This window comes from Carassius auratus, chromosome 20 (genome assembly GCF_003368295.1).
Source record: "Carassius auratus strain Wakin chromosome 20, ASM336829v1, whole genome shotgun sequence".
In the NCBI taxonomy this organism is placed as follows: domain Eukaryota; kingdom Metazoa; phylum Chordata; class Actinopteri; order Cypriniformes; family Cyprinidae; genus Carassius; species Carassius auratus.
The window spans coordinates 26,255,431-26,271,131 of record NC_039262.1 but is presented as its reverse complement, the minus strand read 5'-3'; the positions used below and the strand labels follow the sequence as shown (position 1 = coordinate 26,271,131).

Here is a 15,701-nt window from a genome sequence, read left to right as displayed (position 1 = left end):
ATTATATGTGGTTTCTCATCCAGTTGATCTATAAAATGTTTAAATTCTAGCCCATTTGCAATAAGACTTCTCGCATTCCATTGCAAAATTGTTAAAACCATTGAATTATGTAATTCTACCTGGAGTTTGAGTGACTGTTTGAATTTTCAGTTTATCATTTATTTTTTCCACAGTCACTCCATCTACATTTAAGTATTTCTCTGCTGCCCTAATAATGATCTTAATTCTTTCTGTTCTACTTTCTGTTTGAGCAGAACAGTTTATCACTTCAGCCATAAATGAGACAAACTCCATTTTCCCAACTTCCAACTTATCCTCATTTACCTTTCTCTGAACCAAAACATTCCTAGTCCATTCATGATTTTTGTTCACTCCCTGTGTCTGCTCAACTTGTTTTACTTTTTGGATTGCCTCAGCATATGTCATTCCCTCATTTATTCTAACATTCTGCACTTTTACTGCATGCTTGTGAACACTACATCCCCCAAATCCAGCACTATGCTCACCACCACAATTGCAACATTTAACCTTTGCTCCTTCATCACATTTACCATATTCATGGTTACCCCCACATCTCGCACATCGTAGTTTGCCTCTGCAAACCGCACTAACGTGCCCATACTTCTGACACTTGAAACACCTCAGAGGAGGAGGAACATATGGTCTTACTGGGTAGCTAATGTAGCCTAATTTAACCCTGTCTGGCATTCTTTCCTGATCAAACTGCAGCATGACCGACATGCTATCAATTCTTTCTTTATTTTTAACATATTGAAGCCTTTTCACTCCAATAACTTTCCCTCCATCAATGCAGCTCTTAATTGTATCAGTAGACACATCAGTTGGAATTCCTGTAATCACACCTTTAACCCAAGGTTTCCTATTATACAATGTGCATGATACCTGATATCCAAGCATCGATTTTATACTGAGGGCCCTCTTCTGTTGTTTCTCATCTTTGCACATGATAACCAAATTTCCATCTCTAAGCGTCTTTGCACTATTTATATCTCCTACCGCTTTTTTCAGAGCTTTAGTCAATTTTATGGGATTTACTGTTATGCCAGACTCCGCAAATTTCAAAATTACCTTAAATTCGTCAACATTTTTCCTACCTACTTCTTCCTCCTTTCCACTATCCGTAAATGATCCTTGACTACCGGTTTTCTTCCTTTTCCGATTAACTATTTTCCACCATTCATTTCCCCCAGCATTCCCGCTACAGGATTCATCCTCCATTTCCGGCTCACTACCAGAACTAGCGTCATTTCCTGCCATCAGTCGCCACCACACTCCAGTCCGACGCGCGCTCTGCTTCCGTCAGACCACCTCCCTGGCAAGGAGGTAAGAGCAAGACTGGCTTATATAGTTAGTGAGACAGGTGAAACCAATGAGGGAAATTAAAGAGGAGTTACAAGGCCAGGAACAGGAAGCTGGATGCTAGTTGCCAAAATAAAAGTCTAACAGAAACTGGTGACAGAATCATGACATTTAGGCATACAAAAATTTAACTGGAATGATTTTTTTTTAATGATGTTTTGGAAAGTCTTTGATTTTCTTACCATAAGACTTGTTATTAATTGAAATAGACGTAGAATGTCTAAACTTTTACAACATTACACATTGCTATATCAGTTAAAAACCCTGTATACACATACAAATATTAAACAGGAATGAATGTGGTAAAGTCAAGATGGGATTTTCTTGCCATAAGACTTGTTATCATTTGAAATAGACGTAGAACGTCTAAACTTTTACAACTTTACATTGTAAAGTTCCCCTGTTCAAGGGGAAGTTGTGGCCTAATGGTTAGAGAGTCAGACTCACAACCGAAGGGTTGTGAGTTTGAGTCTCAGGCTGGCAGGAATTGTGGGTCGTGGGAGTGCATGTATAGTTCTCTCTCCACCTTCAATACCACGACTTAGGTGCCCTTGAGCAAGGCACTGAACCCCCAACTTCTCCCTGGGTTCCGCAGCATAGATGGTTGCCCACTGCTCCGGGTGTGTGTTCACAGTGTGTGTGTGTGTGTGTGTGTTATCAATGCTCTGTGTGTGTGCACTTTGGATGGGTTAAAAGCAGAGCATGAATACTTGGCTGTATGTCTTTCTGTATGAAAGGCTAAATATGTCATCTCAAGTAGTGCATAGAAACACGTCTGGTGTCTATGTGTTTACTGGTACGATCATGTCAGCGAAGATTGTAAAACATCTAAAGGTTTTTGGGGTTTGCAACTCAATTGCAAACTAGTTAGTTTTGAGGGGGTTCTGGCGTTGTAAATGGTTGTGCTGCAGGTCTAGTTTATAAAGAAATATATAGAGAGAGCTCAACAAACATACACACAATCTCCAGAATGGTGCTGATGATAGGGAGTCATCATTTCATGATGAAGAGAGATTGGATATTCAGAGCGCAGCAGCAGGACATGATTGTCTTTTTCTAAAGATAAAGAAAATTATTTGGTTTCAGGACACACGAATCCTAACGCCCAGTGCTTCACAAGATAGCGTTACAATGGTTGCTCAATTACATAGCCAACACTTCAAGCCTGTTTAGCACATGTATATCATATTATTCTTGGATATAATCGTTTAGTCTAAATATGTTTTAACAATTATGTCGGTCAAGCTATGTAGATCTCCAGGTCAGGGAACTGCAATAACCAGCATACACCTCAGACTTCAAACATGGCCGTCGTGGATACGTATCCCAAAATACTCATACCGTATGTTGCAACGCTCTAAATCATTGGACATCTGATTAAATTCATGCGCAGAGAACCCATATAAAAAGATGCCCATTTCCACACATTTTGTGACGTATACGCTCCTCCTTCCTATATAATTGTATATATATATATATATATATATATATATATATATATATATATATATATATATATATATATATATATATATATATATATATATGCTGCTGCGGTCTGAATATCCAGTCTGTCTTCATCATGAAATGATGACTCCCTGTCATCAACACCATTCTGGAGATTGTGTGTATGTTTGTTGAGCTCTCTCTCTATATTTCTTTATAAACTAGTTAAGCAGGTTATTGTAATAATATGCTAAACGTCGGTCACTTGCGCTCTATAATACATTTCTGCAATGGCTGTAGGCCACTTTTTATGAAGCTTTCAAGTCGGGGGTCTGGGTTGTTTTATGAGCAAACCCTTGTTTGCCAAACTAGTGTTAAGTGTCATTGTTCACATTTTTTAAGTCAAAGAGGTTAATGAACTCTTTCACCATCTATTATTGTTATAATGCATAAACAGTGTCAGGGGTCAACTAGTTAAATATAGCTAAATTATGTAATTTGATTACAAAATGAATGTAATTGTAATCAGTTACAATTACTGAGAAAAAATTGTTAAATTGCAGTTAATTCTGAAAATGTTACATCTGAATATTTTTTCACACACATACAGAATTAATTGATATATTTTATAAACTACATTGACAACTCTAAAATATGAGCCAGATGTTTCAGGAGTTAAGGAAGGACACATGCTTATTTCCTATTTGGTTGATGAATATTTCTTTGTTAAATTTAACCATTTTACTGTAGTTGTTGAGTACTATGTTAACCCTCGGCTTGTTTACATGTTTCAAGATTAACGGTTGAAAACATTACATATTTAGAAAAGTCTTAAAACATGTAAACAAATGTAATCAGCTACATTACTTTTTTAAAGAAATTGAAATAGTTACACTGCCTTTTAGATTTTAAACAGGGTAATTTGTGATCTATAACCTCGCACCCTAAAGAGAGCAGCCCGAAAAATGGAGCGCAGCTGGAGGAAAACAAAACTAGAGGTATTTCGTATTGCTTGGCGGGAAAGTAGCATATCCTACAGAAAAGCATTAAAAACTGCTAGATCTGATTACTTTTCTTCTCTTTTAGAAGAAAACAAACATAACCCCAGGTATTTATTCAATACAGTGGCTAAATTAACGAAAAATAAAGCCTCAACAAGTGTTGACATTTCCCAACACCACAGCAGTAATGACTTTATGAACTACTTTACTTCTAAAATCGATACTATTAGAGATAAAATTGCAACCATTCAGCCGTCAGCTACAGTTTCGCATCAGACAGTGCACTATAGACCCCCTGAGGAACAGTTCCACTCATTCTCTACTATAGGAGAGGAAGAATTGTATAAACTTGTTAAATCATCTAAACTTACAACATGTATGTTAGACCCTATACCATCTAAGCTCTTAAAAGAGGTGCTTCCAGAAGTCATAGGTCCTCTTCTGACTATTATTAATTCCTCATTGTCATTAGGATATGTCCCCAAAACCTTCAAACTGGCTGTTATTAAGCCTCTCATAAAAAAGCCACAACTTGACCCCAGAGAACTAGTTAATTATAGACCAATCTCGAATCTCCCTTTTCTGTCCAAGATACTAGAAAAGGTGGTATCCTCACAATTATATTCCTTCTTAGAGAAAAATGGTATATGTGAGGATTTCCAGTCAGGATTTAGACCGTATCATAGTACTGAAACTGCTCTCCTTAGAGTTACAAATGATCTGCTCTTATCATCTGATCGTGGGTGTATCTCTCTATTAGTTTTATTGGATCTTAGTGCTGCTTTTGACACAATTGACCACAACATTCTTTTGCATAGACTTGAACACTTTGTTGGCATCAGTGGAAGTGCATTAGCATGGTTTAAATCGTACTTATATGACCGCCATCAGTTCGTAGCAGTGAATGAAGATGTATCATATCGATCACAAGTGCAGTATGGAGTACCTCAAGGCTCAGTTCTAGGGCCGCTACTCTTCACGCTTTATATGTTACCCTTGGGAGATATCATCAGGAAACATGGTGTTAGCTTTCACTGTTATGCTGATGATACGCAGCTCTATATTTCCTCGCAGCCCGGTGAAACACACCAATTTGAAAAACTAATGGAATGCATAGTCGATATAAAAAATTGGATGACGAGTAATTTCTTACTGCTAAATTCAGAAAAAACAGAGGTGTTAATCATAGGGCCTAAAAACTCTACTTGTAATAACCTAGAACACTGTCTAAGACTTGATGGTTGCTCTGTCAATTCTTCGTCATCAGTTAGGAACCTAGGTGTGTTACTTGATCGCAATCTTTCCTTAGAAAGCCACGTTTCTAGCATTTGTAAAACTGCATTTTTCCATCTCAAAAATATATCTAAATTACGGCCTATGCTCTCAATGTCAAATGCAGAAATGTTAATCCATGCATTTATGACTTCAAGGTTAGACTATTGTAATGCTTTATTGGGTGGTTGTTCTGCACGCTTGGTAAACAAACTACAGCTAGTCCAAAATGCAGCAGCAAGAGTTCTTACTAGAACCAGGAAGTATGACCATATTAGCCCGGTCCTGTCCACACTGCACTGGCTCCCTATCAAACATCGTATAGATTTTAAAATATTGCTTATTACTTATAAAGCCCTGAATGGTTTAGCACCTCAGTATTTGAATGAGCTCCTTTTACATTATACTCCTCTACGTCCGCTACGTTCTCAAAACTCAGGCAATTTGATAATACCTAGAATATCAAAATCAACTGCGGGCGGCAGATCCTTTTCCTATTTGGCGCCTAAACTCTGGAATAACCTACCTAACATTGTTCGGGAGGCAGACACACTCTTGCAGTTTAAATCTAGATTAAAGACCCATCTCTTTAACCTGGCATACACATAACATACTAATATGCTTTTAATATCCAAATCCGTTAAAGGATTTTTAGGCTGCATTAATTAGGTAAACTGGAACCGGAACACTTCACATAACACCGTACTTTCTACATCATTAGAAGAATGGCATCTACGCTAATATTTGTCTGTTTCTCTCTTGTTCCGAGGTCACCGTGGCCACCAGATCCAGTCTGTGTCCAGATCAGAGGGTCACTGCAGTCACCCGGATCCAGTACGTATCCAGACCAGTTGGTGGATCAGCACCTAGAAAGGACCTCTACTGCCCTGAAAGACAGTGGAGACCAGGACAACTAGAGCCCCAGATACAGATCCCCTGTAAAGACCTTGTCTCAGAGGAGCACCAGGACAAGACCACAGGAAACAGATGATTCTTCTGCACAATCTGACTTTGCTGCAGCCTGGAATTGAACTACTGGTTTCGTCTGGTCAGAGGAGAACTGGCCCCCCAACTGAGCCTGGTTTCTCCCAAGGTTTTTTTCTCCATTCTGTCACCGATGGAGTTTCGGTTCCTTGCCGCTGTCGCCTCTGGCTTGCTTAGTTGGGGTCACTTCATCTACAGCGATATCATTGACTTGATTGCAAATTAAAACAGACACTATTTCAACTGAACAGAGATGACATAACTGAATTCAATGATGAACTGCCTTTAACTATCATTTTGCATTATTGAGACACTGTTTTCCAAATGAATGTTGTTCAGTGCTTTGGCGCAATGTATTTTGTTTAAAGCACTATATAAATAAAGGTGATTGATTGATTGATAACCTATTACAAATCCATAGTAACTTCCCCAAAACTGTGTGTAAAGTATTTCCATCACGATCTCAGCTACAGTTAAATGTTAAAACAGAACTTAAGGACCTTGTTGGCAGTTTGTGAGCAGTGTGTGTGAAAGCTACGTGGTTTGAAAGAAAAATGTTTTAGCTTATAAATGTGAATTTACTACAAACTATAATCATTCTAACTAAGAAACAAAACACTATGTTTTTCTTTACCTATTTTGTTCATTTATTTTTACATTTCCAACCAAACCGGTTGTTCGCAGCTAAAAAGTCATAAGAATGTTTATTGTGTTTTGAAAAGAAAGTAAGTTAAAACATTTTCCAAGCAAGTAAAGCTTGTTTGTGAAAATTAGATAGATAAATCTGTAATTTAGAAGGGATGAAATTGCATTTTAAAAAGCTAAAAATCTAGGCCACCTAATCTACAAAATATAGCATTCGGCATATAGTACCAAATAACTAATTCTAAATAAACTAATTCTTTGAAATCCAAAACTTACAATCCATCAATGTTAATTCAGCTTGCCATATTTCGTTTTCAGCGAATGACGTCACATGGTGCTGTTCGTGTGATGCGCATCAATAAAGTTCTGCGATTCAAAGTGTCATTTTACTTCCTGTTTTCATTTTTTTTTCTCATGTGACATCTGAGAAAATTAATCTCGAAAGTAGGAAAGAAAACTTCAGTATCGCCACGTCAGGATTACAGCGCTAGATAAACACCTGGCTGAAATCCTAAAGACACCACTGAATAACCAGAGCAGAAGATATCAGCCCAGCGTGAGTTTTCTTCAGACATGGAGAGCAAATATAACTTGAAGAGTCCAGGTATGTCATCACATCTTTCCTGCATTATAAACAATAAATCAGTCACGCCTTTAATTTCATTAGTTATGTGCTTTATATGAGACACACTGGACTCTTTAAATGCCATGATCTGGATGATAGCCTCAGTCTGAGCTCATTCATGTGTCCATACTGTGCTGGAATGCTGTGGAGATCAAACAAAATCCTATGCCATTTAAACAATGGTACACGAATATTATAATAGTAAAGTACCATGGTATTCATGGTATCATCACTGTACTACCACAGTAACAGTGTTTGGGAAGAAGAAGCAAACGTTGAGACAGTAATTGTAAAAATAATAATAAATGTCATTGAGCTCAAACTTTGGAATGCAATAACATTATTATAAACTCCATATGCCCAACAATATGCTAATATTTTTTGAAATGATATTCTTGTGTAATGATATAAATTTTTCCTTTCTTTTTTTTTAGGCCATAGTTGTCTTGCAATAATTTTAGTCATTTTGAGTCATTTGCGATAGGCTTTGTTTTGGTAATTATTTGGGCTTTTGCATGGGTTGAATCTCTAGTGGTTACTTATGATCCCAAGTCAAAAATGTCCACCCTTAAGTCTCTGATATTTTCTGGGATTTGTTCCCTTTAGTTTTGTCGTTTAAGTCTGATCACTTAGAAAAGCGAAATCGCATATGATTTGAGAAATCATTCATGTGTGCAGTGCAATCAGGATGAGTGATGCACAAAACTGAATGCAAATATTTTCAGTCAAACTTACCTTTGCATACACTACAAAAGATTCAGTTTGGTCTTCACATCATTTCCCAAGAGGCTAATATACGAACCAATCTAGTAGAGCTCTACTGTGAAACATAGACATATTAAACTAAAATTCACCAGCACTAGACTTCTGTTTTTAGTCCATTCAGAGCCATGGAGTCAGTATATTGAATATTAGTTAAGAGCGCAGTTGAAGGACAGATGATCAGCAGCAGTGTTTTGTCTGTTTTGACCGTTTCTTAGCTGTGAAGAGGCTGATGAAAGAGGCAGCAGAGCTCCGGGACCCAACCGAACATTATCACGCTCAGCCACTGGAGGTGAGACACTGCTCATATCATTTAATATTGTTATTATTGTCTCATTAATGTTTCATTTTTTGAAGTATATGATCAGAATGTGCTAGTTTTGATGTTGTTTTTCTGATGTGAGTGTCCTGTGTTTATCAGGATAACCTGTTTGAGTGGCACTTCTCCGTTCGAGGACCTCCAGACTCTGATTTTGATGGTGGAGTGTATCACGGTCGGATTGTGCTGCCCCCTGAGTACCCCATGAAGCCCCCCAGCATCATTCTGCTCACTGTAAGACCACCTCTGTGCTGCTTCCACTGTGAGAGCGAGACAGTATCTCGAGGAGTGTGTTTTTGTGCTGGTACACTGGCTGGTGACAGCTGACTCCTGAAGCTTTTCATGTACATCATGTTCTGTGCAGTGGTCAGTTCACAGCAGTGAAAGAAGCGTTTTTATTAAGTTGCGATATTTGTCTCTTTAACTGATTTCTAGGGACATTTTGACAGTTTTCATCTTTCTATCAGTTTCTTACATTAAAGTTCAAGTAGAATAATAAGTCCCTTTAGGGCCATTACCAATCAAATCATTTCAACAAAATCTTTATTTTTTTATTTTTTGCACTTCAGGAGTGGCACAGAAGCTGCATTATGTAATTTTGCAGTGTTAACACATCTTAATGCTGCTTTAGATTCTGAGTAATCAGATTAATGTTGTAAAATAATATTTTGAAAATTGAAATATGACATTTTGTTTTAAATGAAGTCATATTTAAATATGAAGCTAAAACCTCCAGTAGGTGTGGGCAGGTTAATGAGTGAGTCATTAAATCATTCATTCAGTCAGTTCATCTAAACTGCTGTTTCATTCAGTCTTGATGAATGCGTCACTGAATCAATGATTCCTTAAAAAAAGATACAAAATATCAATGCATTATGTGCAATGGTTCTGTTGTGGTTTTGTTTGAAACTGCAATATTGTGTTCATAGTTTTTTCCTAGCTGCTTACACACAAAATCTTAACTTGTTACACAGTTTCTGAAAGCTGACATCAGAAGCACACACCAAATCTGCAAAATCATACGCTAATTCACGGCCTTTGACTCAGTTTTCAATCTCAGAAAACATTTTTTGCAAAACACAACACACAGTTCTCTGTGTAACACACAAACATCTAACAGGAATTAATATGATAAGCTTAAATAATACTTAAAGGGATAGTTATTCAAAAAAACAACCCCAATTCCAACTTTTATTTTACTGACAAAAGCACAACGAAAAGATTCCCAATGTTTTCAACGAACAACGTAAATATATTTTGTAAATATGAACACATTTTGATTTTGATTGCTTCAACACAATCCAAAAACATTGGGACAGAGTCATGTTTAACACTGTGTCACATCAACGGTCCTTTTAATTACAATTTTTTATTATTTAGGAAGTGAGGATGCTAATTGTTAAAGTTCTGCAAGCAAAATAATTGTCCAATCTTGATTTATTAAAGTTTGATTTAAAGGTCCGCTGGTTCCCGCCTCCTTCCCATGACTGAAGTTTTTAATCTGTTACAGTGATATTTCCATCACCCATGCTGTTTGCTCTGGTGCATTCTCATACCATGACAGACATCTGCTTTTGTTTCTGTCACGAATGAAAGTCTAGATAGCCCCTTTGGTCTTTGAGAACATTTTTGTAGCACCCCCCCCCCACACCCCACTATGAAAATCAGTGGCTTCTGTCAACTGTTTGATAACCAATGTTCCTCAGAATCTCAAACAAACACTCTCAAAGTCAAAAACAGAACTTTTCAATCCTACTTAATTTGAAAACATGAAAGCTAAACTGTCCTTTTGCAATTCTGTCTGCACTGTAAAGCAAACTTTATAAATTCAGTTCAGTTTTTGGTTCTTTTGCAAACTTTTGTTTTTAATTTAAGTTACTCGAGTAAATGAAGTGAAAACTTGTGTTAATGATAATTACCAAGGTTTAGGCCAACCACTGACTTGATTTTGACAGTATGTAGTTTTGCACATCCTTCTATTCGGTGGTGTTTTTGTGAAGGGGTTCTGAGTGAACAGCCCTTCTTGTCATGTGCTGACTTCCTCTTCTCCTAATAATTTTCTGTTGTCCTTCTGTTTCTCCTTGAACTAATACAATGCTTTCTCTCATCCCCAGCCCAATGGACGGTTTGAAGTTGGGAAGAAGATCTGTCTGAGCATCTCTGGTCACCATCCAGAAACATGGCAGCCATCATGGAGTAGTGGGTATCTCCATGCAGCTGAATTAATATAGTCTTCTTTTCCTGAATGCTAAATGTAAACATGCTCTCAACATGAAATGAAACACTTGTTGCTGTGTGACACACCTAGTTTTACAGTATTCTGTAGCTTCCTCTGTTATTCAGCATTAAGCTGTATGTTTCTCTCTTGTGCGTGTGTGTGTGTGTTTGTGTGTGTGTGTCAGTTCGGACAGCTTTGATAGCAATCATTGGATTCATGCCAACTAAAGGTGAAGGAGCGATAGGATCTCTGGATTACACTCCTGAGGAGAGAAGAGCTCTCGCTAAGAAGTAAGATGTTCATCCTGTGTCTCATGGCTATTTATTGCAATCTGTTGTTGTATAGGTGCATATAAATAAGTGATGTAAATATCAAATTCACTCATACAGTGTAAAAGGTAGATTACCTTGACTGTTTTACTGAAAGTTTTCACTATTTAAGTGACATTGAACATTTTTTATTTAATAATTTGTGGTTTATTTAACAATAGCTCTTCAGTTTAAGTTCCTTGCACATTTGGAATTCACCTGCGAAAATTTTGCACGTAAGAAAATTAATATGACCTCACGTTGTGTCAATCACATTAACATGTTTCCTCCGAAAACGTTCATTTATCATAAAAAAGTTTTTGACCAGTTTTGATTTTCTGTGGTTTCGCATCCGTAGCAAGCATTTTTATAGGGAAGGATGACAAATACGAATTGCCCTAGAGACTTAAGTCATTATCAAATCCAGCTGAAGCCATATTTTAGCATGTGTGGACCTGCTGTGTCCGTTCAAAAAGACCGAAGGAGGTGAGCGACAGATTGTTGTTCTGCAATCAACACATGCTGATTAAACATCACACACACCAGCACATGACAAACACTCCAGACAACAGATCACTCAGACTCATGTCAAACCTGCATCTGGACAACATCTTTACCTGCTCATCTGCATTACTGCTCAAATACATCATAACTCCAGTCCTCAGTGTCACATGATCTTCAGAAATCAGTCTTATGCTGATTTGCTGCTGGAGATGAGAAGTGAAAGGGTGGCACAGCTCTGCCAGCACAGCAGAGATCGATTATAAATGTGATTTACCTTAAGACACCTTTAAGTCTCTTTTCTGCTAGCAAACCTGCGTGCTGGACTGTTCAAGTCATATTCAAATATCTCTAAAAGAAGTGAGAGATTTATTTATTATCCCAAATCATTTTGAAAACCCACAGAATCACATTAAAGTCAAATCTTCTTGCGAGCTCATCAGGGCCATCCAGAAGTACACTGAACTTCTTGTAGTTCCTGATTCACACAGCTGTTTGTTAAACATCAGATATGTTCTGGCTGTGATTGGACTGTTACTCACAGCATTTTCACTTTCAGTTTTTAAGTTGTTCCTTATGGTGCCCATAAGGTGATCTGTTCATTTTACTTAGTTTTGTCATGGCTATGACATATTAACTCGTGGGAACGTCATATTATGTTGTGGCCTCGAGATGCTATGTTGAGGGAACGACATCCATTTCTCGTGGCCATTTATGCATTTACATTATGACATTTTATGTTAATGTCGAGCATTTACAGTACGATATTATTTATAAAACTATTCAGAATGTTAAGAAAAGAGATCGAAATTGAACCAAAAAAAAAAAAACGATAATAGGCTAATAATAATAACAATGTACACATATTACAGGGAAAGACTATAGAGTATAAATAATATCTGTAAAATTCTAAAGCTCAAAGTTCAATGCCAAGCGAGATGTTTGATTTAACAGAATTCGACTACAAAAAACGACCCGTTTGGACTACAGCCCTCTAGTTCCTGCAGTAATAACGTCACTAAAACAGTTTTTTGACTAACCTCCGCCCACATGAATTCACAAACAGGGGACGTGGCCTTGTTGCGCTCCGACGGAGAAGAGGAAGAGTTGCGTTTGTATTTGCCATGTCGTTGAAACGCTGTTATTCTAATCTCGGAGTCCAGTCATCTTTGTTTGGGCTTCCCAGGGACGCTGTACTTAGAGATTAATGGTTACAATTTATTTTTAACTCGGTTCACGAAAATTATAATCCACATGTAAAACTATGTGCAGCACATTTTGCTGAGGACAGCTTCCTCAATCTCAATAAGTTTAATACCGGATTCGTACAAATATTATTCTTGAAAGATGGAGCAGTTCTCTTTGTCTGGAGAAGGCGCTGTTTATAGACCACAACCGGTAAGTGTATTTTATTATTTAAGTTGGTACGTTTAACAGTTTCTATAATTTACTACACAAAGGGTAACGCTGTTTAGCTTTGTTAACTAGATGTTAGGGCTGTGCAAAAAAACGAATGCGATTTTCATGTGCATCTCGTCAGTAAAAACGCTCCTGTGACTATAAGTACATCTCCAGCAGGTGCTCCTGCCCACTTGCTTCTCAAAACTACTCCAAAACTAGTCCAATCGCGTTTCCAGGAGGGCCGCGTGCTTTAAGCTGCTGTCCAATCACAGCACAGGAACCGCTGGCCCAATCAGAACTCGTCACGTATTTCTGAAGGAGGGACTTTATAGAACAAGGAAGAGATCAGCCCGTTTTTATGACAGTGAAAACAGTGGTATACAGATGGGTGAATTGTGTGAAAAATACTGTGTTTTTTTACACGCGAAACATGAACATGTTATATTGCACACTGTAAACACAATCAAAGCTTCAAAAAAGCGCGAATAACGGGACCTTTAAGTTTTTCTTCTGCGTGTGTGTGTGTGTGTGTGTGTGTGTGTGTGTGTGTGTGGGGTAGGTCTCTGGATTTCTGCTGTGATGCGTGCGGCAGCTGTATGCGCTCCGCTCTGCTAGCGCTCTCTCCTGACAGTGACCTCCGACCTGTTGACCCACAGGCACACAGACTGGCACAGCAGATCAACTTCAAGGTCAGGCTCTTTTATGATCAAAACATCAAACAATATTATATGTTTATACAGATCAAGACATCACTGGTGAGTAGGGTAAACCATACTTCCTTTGTTGATCTGTTACATTAACCCTGGTCTAAATTTAAAATATCATAAAATTATTCATTCAGAATAATTATTATATAATAATTATATGATTAGAAACAAGATACATTTTTTTTGTAGCATTATTTTTTTTTCATGCAAAAAAAAAAAAAATGCACACATTTCTCAGAACACGCATACAAACCACACACAGATATTCATACCAATGCACCCACACAACTATGATTATATTATTTAAATTAACTTGAATTCTCCAAAGAAAACAGAAAAAAGTGGCCATATTATGAAAGCATATCAACTAGGAATGCATATGCTAAAATGGAACTGGGTTTATATTCTGTAGTTTTAATGGGTTCCAATGGAGGACATTTTTCATTTCTGTGCTTAAGATCCTGGGTGTAACTGCTTTTTAGTTTCTAGTATAAAGGTGAATTATTACAATTTCAATAAAAAAACAAGTTTTGCAAAATATAATATCCTCCGATCTTTCAAAGAGATTTCTAGCTCAATGCAGGAGAAAAATAGGTTTTCGACGAGGGCCGTCCTTAGTGGGGTGCAACTGGTGCGGTATGTTTAATTTCAATCTACAAATGCAAACAGATAAAGTGCAGTGAAATAAACATCTACATCTCAAAACTCATCACTGCAGGATGTTATTCCCTGTAATGTTATTGCCTCAAGCTAGTATAGGTCCGTTAAGACTTTTTGCATTGTGACAGTTTTAATCCTAAACACATTTACTCCTAATTCTCATGATTTATTGTGAAAAATCTGGTCCGTCAGGCTGAATCCAGCTCCTCTGCAGACAGCGGCAGTTCAGTGGCAGCGGCTTCGAGTAACGGCGAGAGCTCAGCTACAGAAGAGAGAGACGCAGAAGAGCCGGCATCCTCTGAGCAGGTGCGACAAACACCCCTGCGCTCTCACAGGGTTAGCGTCTGGATTGGGAAACACTACGCTGATGAAACGCTAGTTTTTCAGTGTGAGAATGAGATGTAATCAGCTTCAGTGTCTTTGTTCTGGTCTAGACTGAATCATCATCATCATCCTCATCATCTGTGGCTCCTCCGGCATCAGGCGAGGGTCTGTCCGTTCCAGCGGCTCCGAGTCCACGTCAGCGGCGCTCACAGAACCAGAGCCAGTCCCCGAGATCCCCGGCGTCCCCCGCCGCTCAGCTCCCCCCGCAGGACCCCAGTCACACGGGCTCGGCCATCCTCATCGTCCTCCTCACACTCGCGCTAGCTGCGCTCATTTTCCGCAGGATCTATTTGGCTCATGAGTATAAGTTTGATTATGAACTATGAACTCTTCACCACTGTGGTTCTGCCCTCGTCCAGGTCCAGCTCACCCTCGCGCTCATGTTTCGTGTTTCGGGAGGGGAGCAGATATCTGGATATATACACACAACAAAAACTGGAGGGACAAATCTCAGTATGTTAGTCAGGAACACGTCATGGTCTGATTTCAACCCCAAAAAATGCTAAAGTATATTTCACAAGAAGACAGTCAAGTCTGTATTTGGACCATTAAGATTTTTTTTCCACTCAAAAATGCAATTCTTATTACTGTTATGTGTTCTTAATACTGTTATTATATGCGTACTATTTTAACTGTAAAGTATTTATGCATCATGGTAGTAATAGCACTGCCTTTTAATTTAAGACTTTTTTTTTTAAGACTTTTTTTTGTGAAAAGCAGCTCATCTGCACACATTACAGTAATGAGATTGTGTTGCATGTATTAAGAGTTTGGGCGTGATGTTCCTGCTTTCTTAATGCAAAATCAATCTAATTCATAAAATTGAATTTCATTTTGGGGTGAAATATGACCAAGACATGTTTATAAGTGGCTTGTTTTCAGATCCTGCGATTTATTGTTTGTATACTGTGTCCCAAATAATGCATTAATGAAAGGCTGTTGTTACAAATCGTACAAAATTTGGTCTTCGACTGAAACAAACAGAAAATCTGAAGCCTGTAGAAATGGAATTGCTTCTGTTGTGTGTTTGTCTATCCCAAGATTAAACATTTACATACTTGCTGTAGTAATGGTTGTAATAATATTCA

The 15,701-nt window shown here is 37.9% G+C and overlaps 1 protein-coding gene across 2 annotated transcripts; it reads left to right on the top strand.

Moving 5' to 3' along the window:
* The first annotated feature begins 7,104 nt into the window (after positions 1 to 7,104).
* On the top strand, positions 7,105 to 15,683 carry LOC113037666 (ubiquitin-conjugating enzyme E2 J1-like). Of its 2 annotated transcripts, none has more exons than XM_026194973.1 (8): positions 7,105 to 7,332; positions 8,334 to 8,407; positions 8,537 to 8,668; positions 10,549 to 10,633; positions 10,837 to 10,942; positions 13,422 to 13,551; positions 14,422 to 14,565; positions 14,664 to 15,683. In XM_026194973.1, the coding sequence occupies exons 1-8, from the start codon at positions 7,302 to 7,304 to the stop codon at positions 14,937 to 14,939; spliced, it is 978 nt and encodes a 325-aa protein (XP_026050758.1). In that variant the 5' UTR covers positions 7,105 to 7,301; the 3' UTR covers positions 14,940 to 15,683. The 2 variants fall into 2 exon arrangements, with proteins under 2 accessions (XP_026050758.1, XP_026050759.1); XM_026194974.1 differs by having other exon boundaries at positions 7,108 to 7,332; positions 14,422 to 14,535.
* Positions 15,684 to 15,701: the final 18 nt, after the last annotated feature.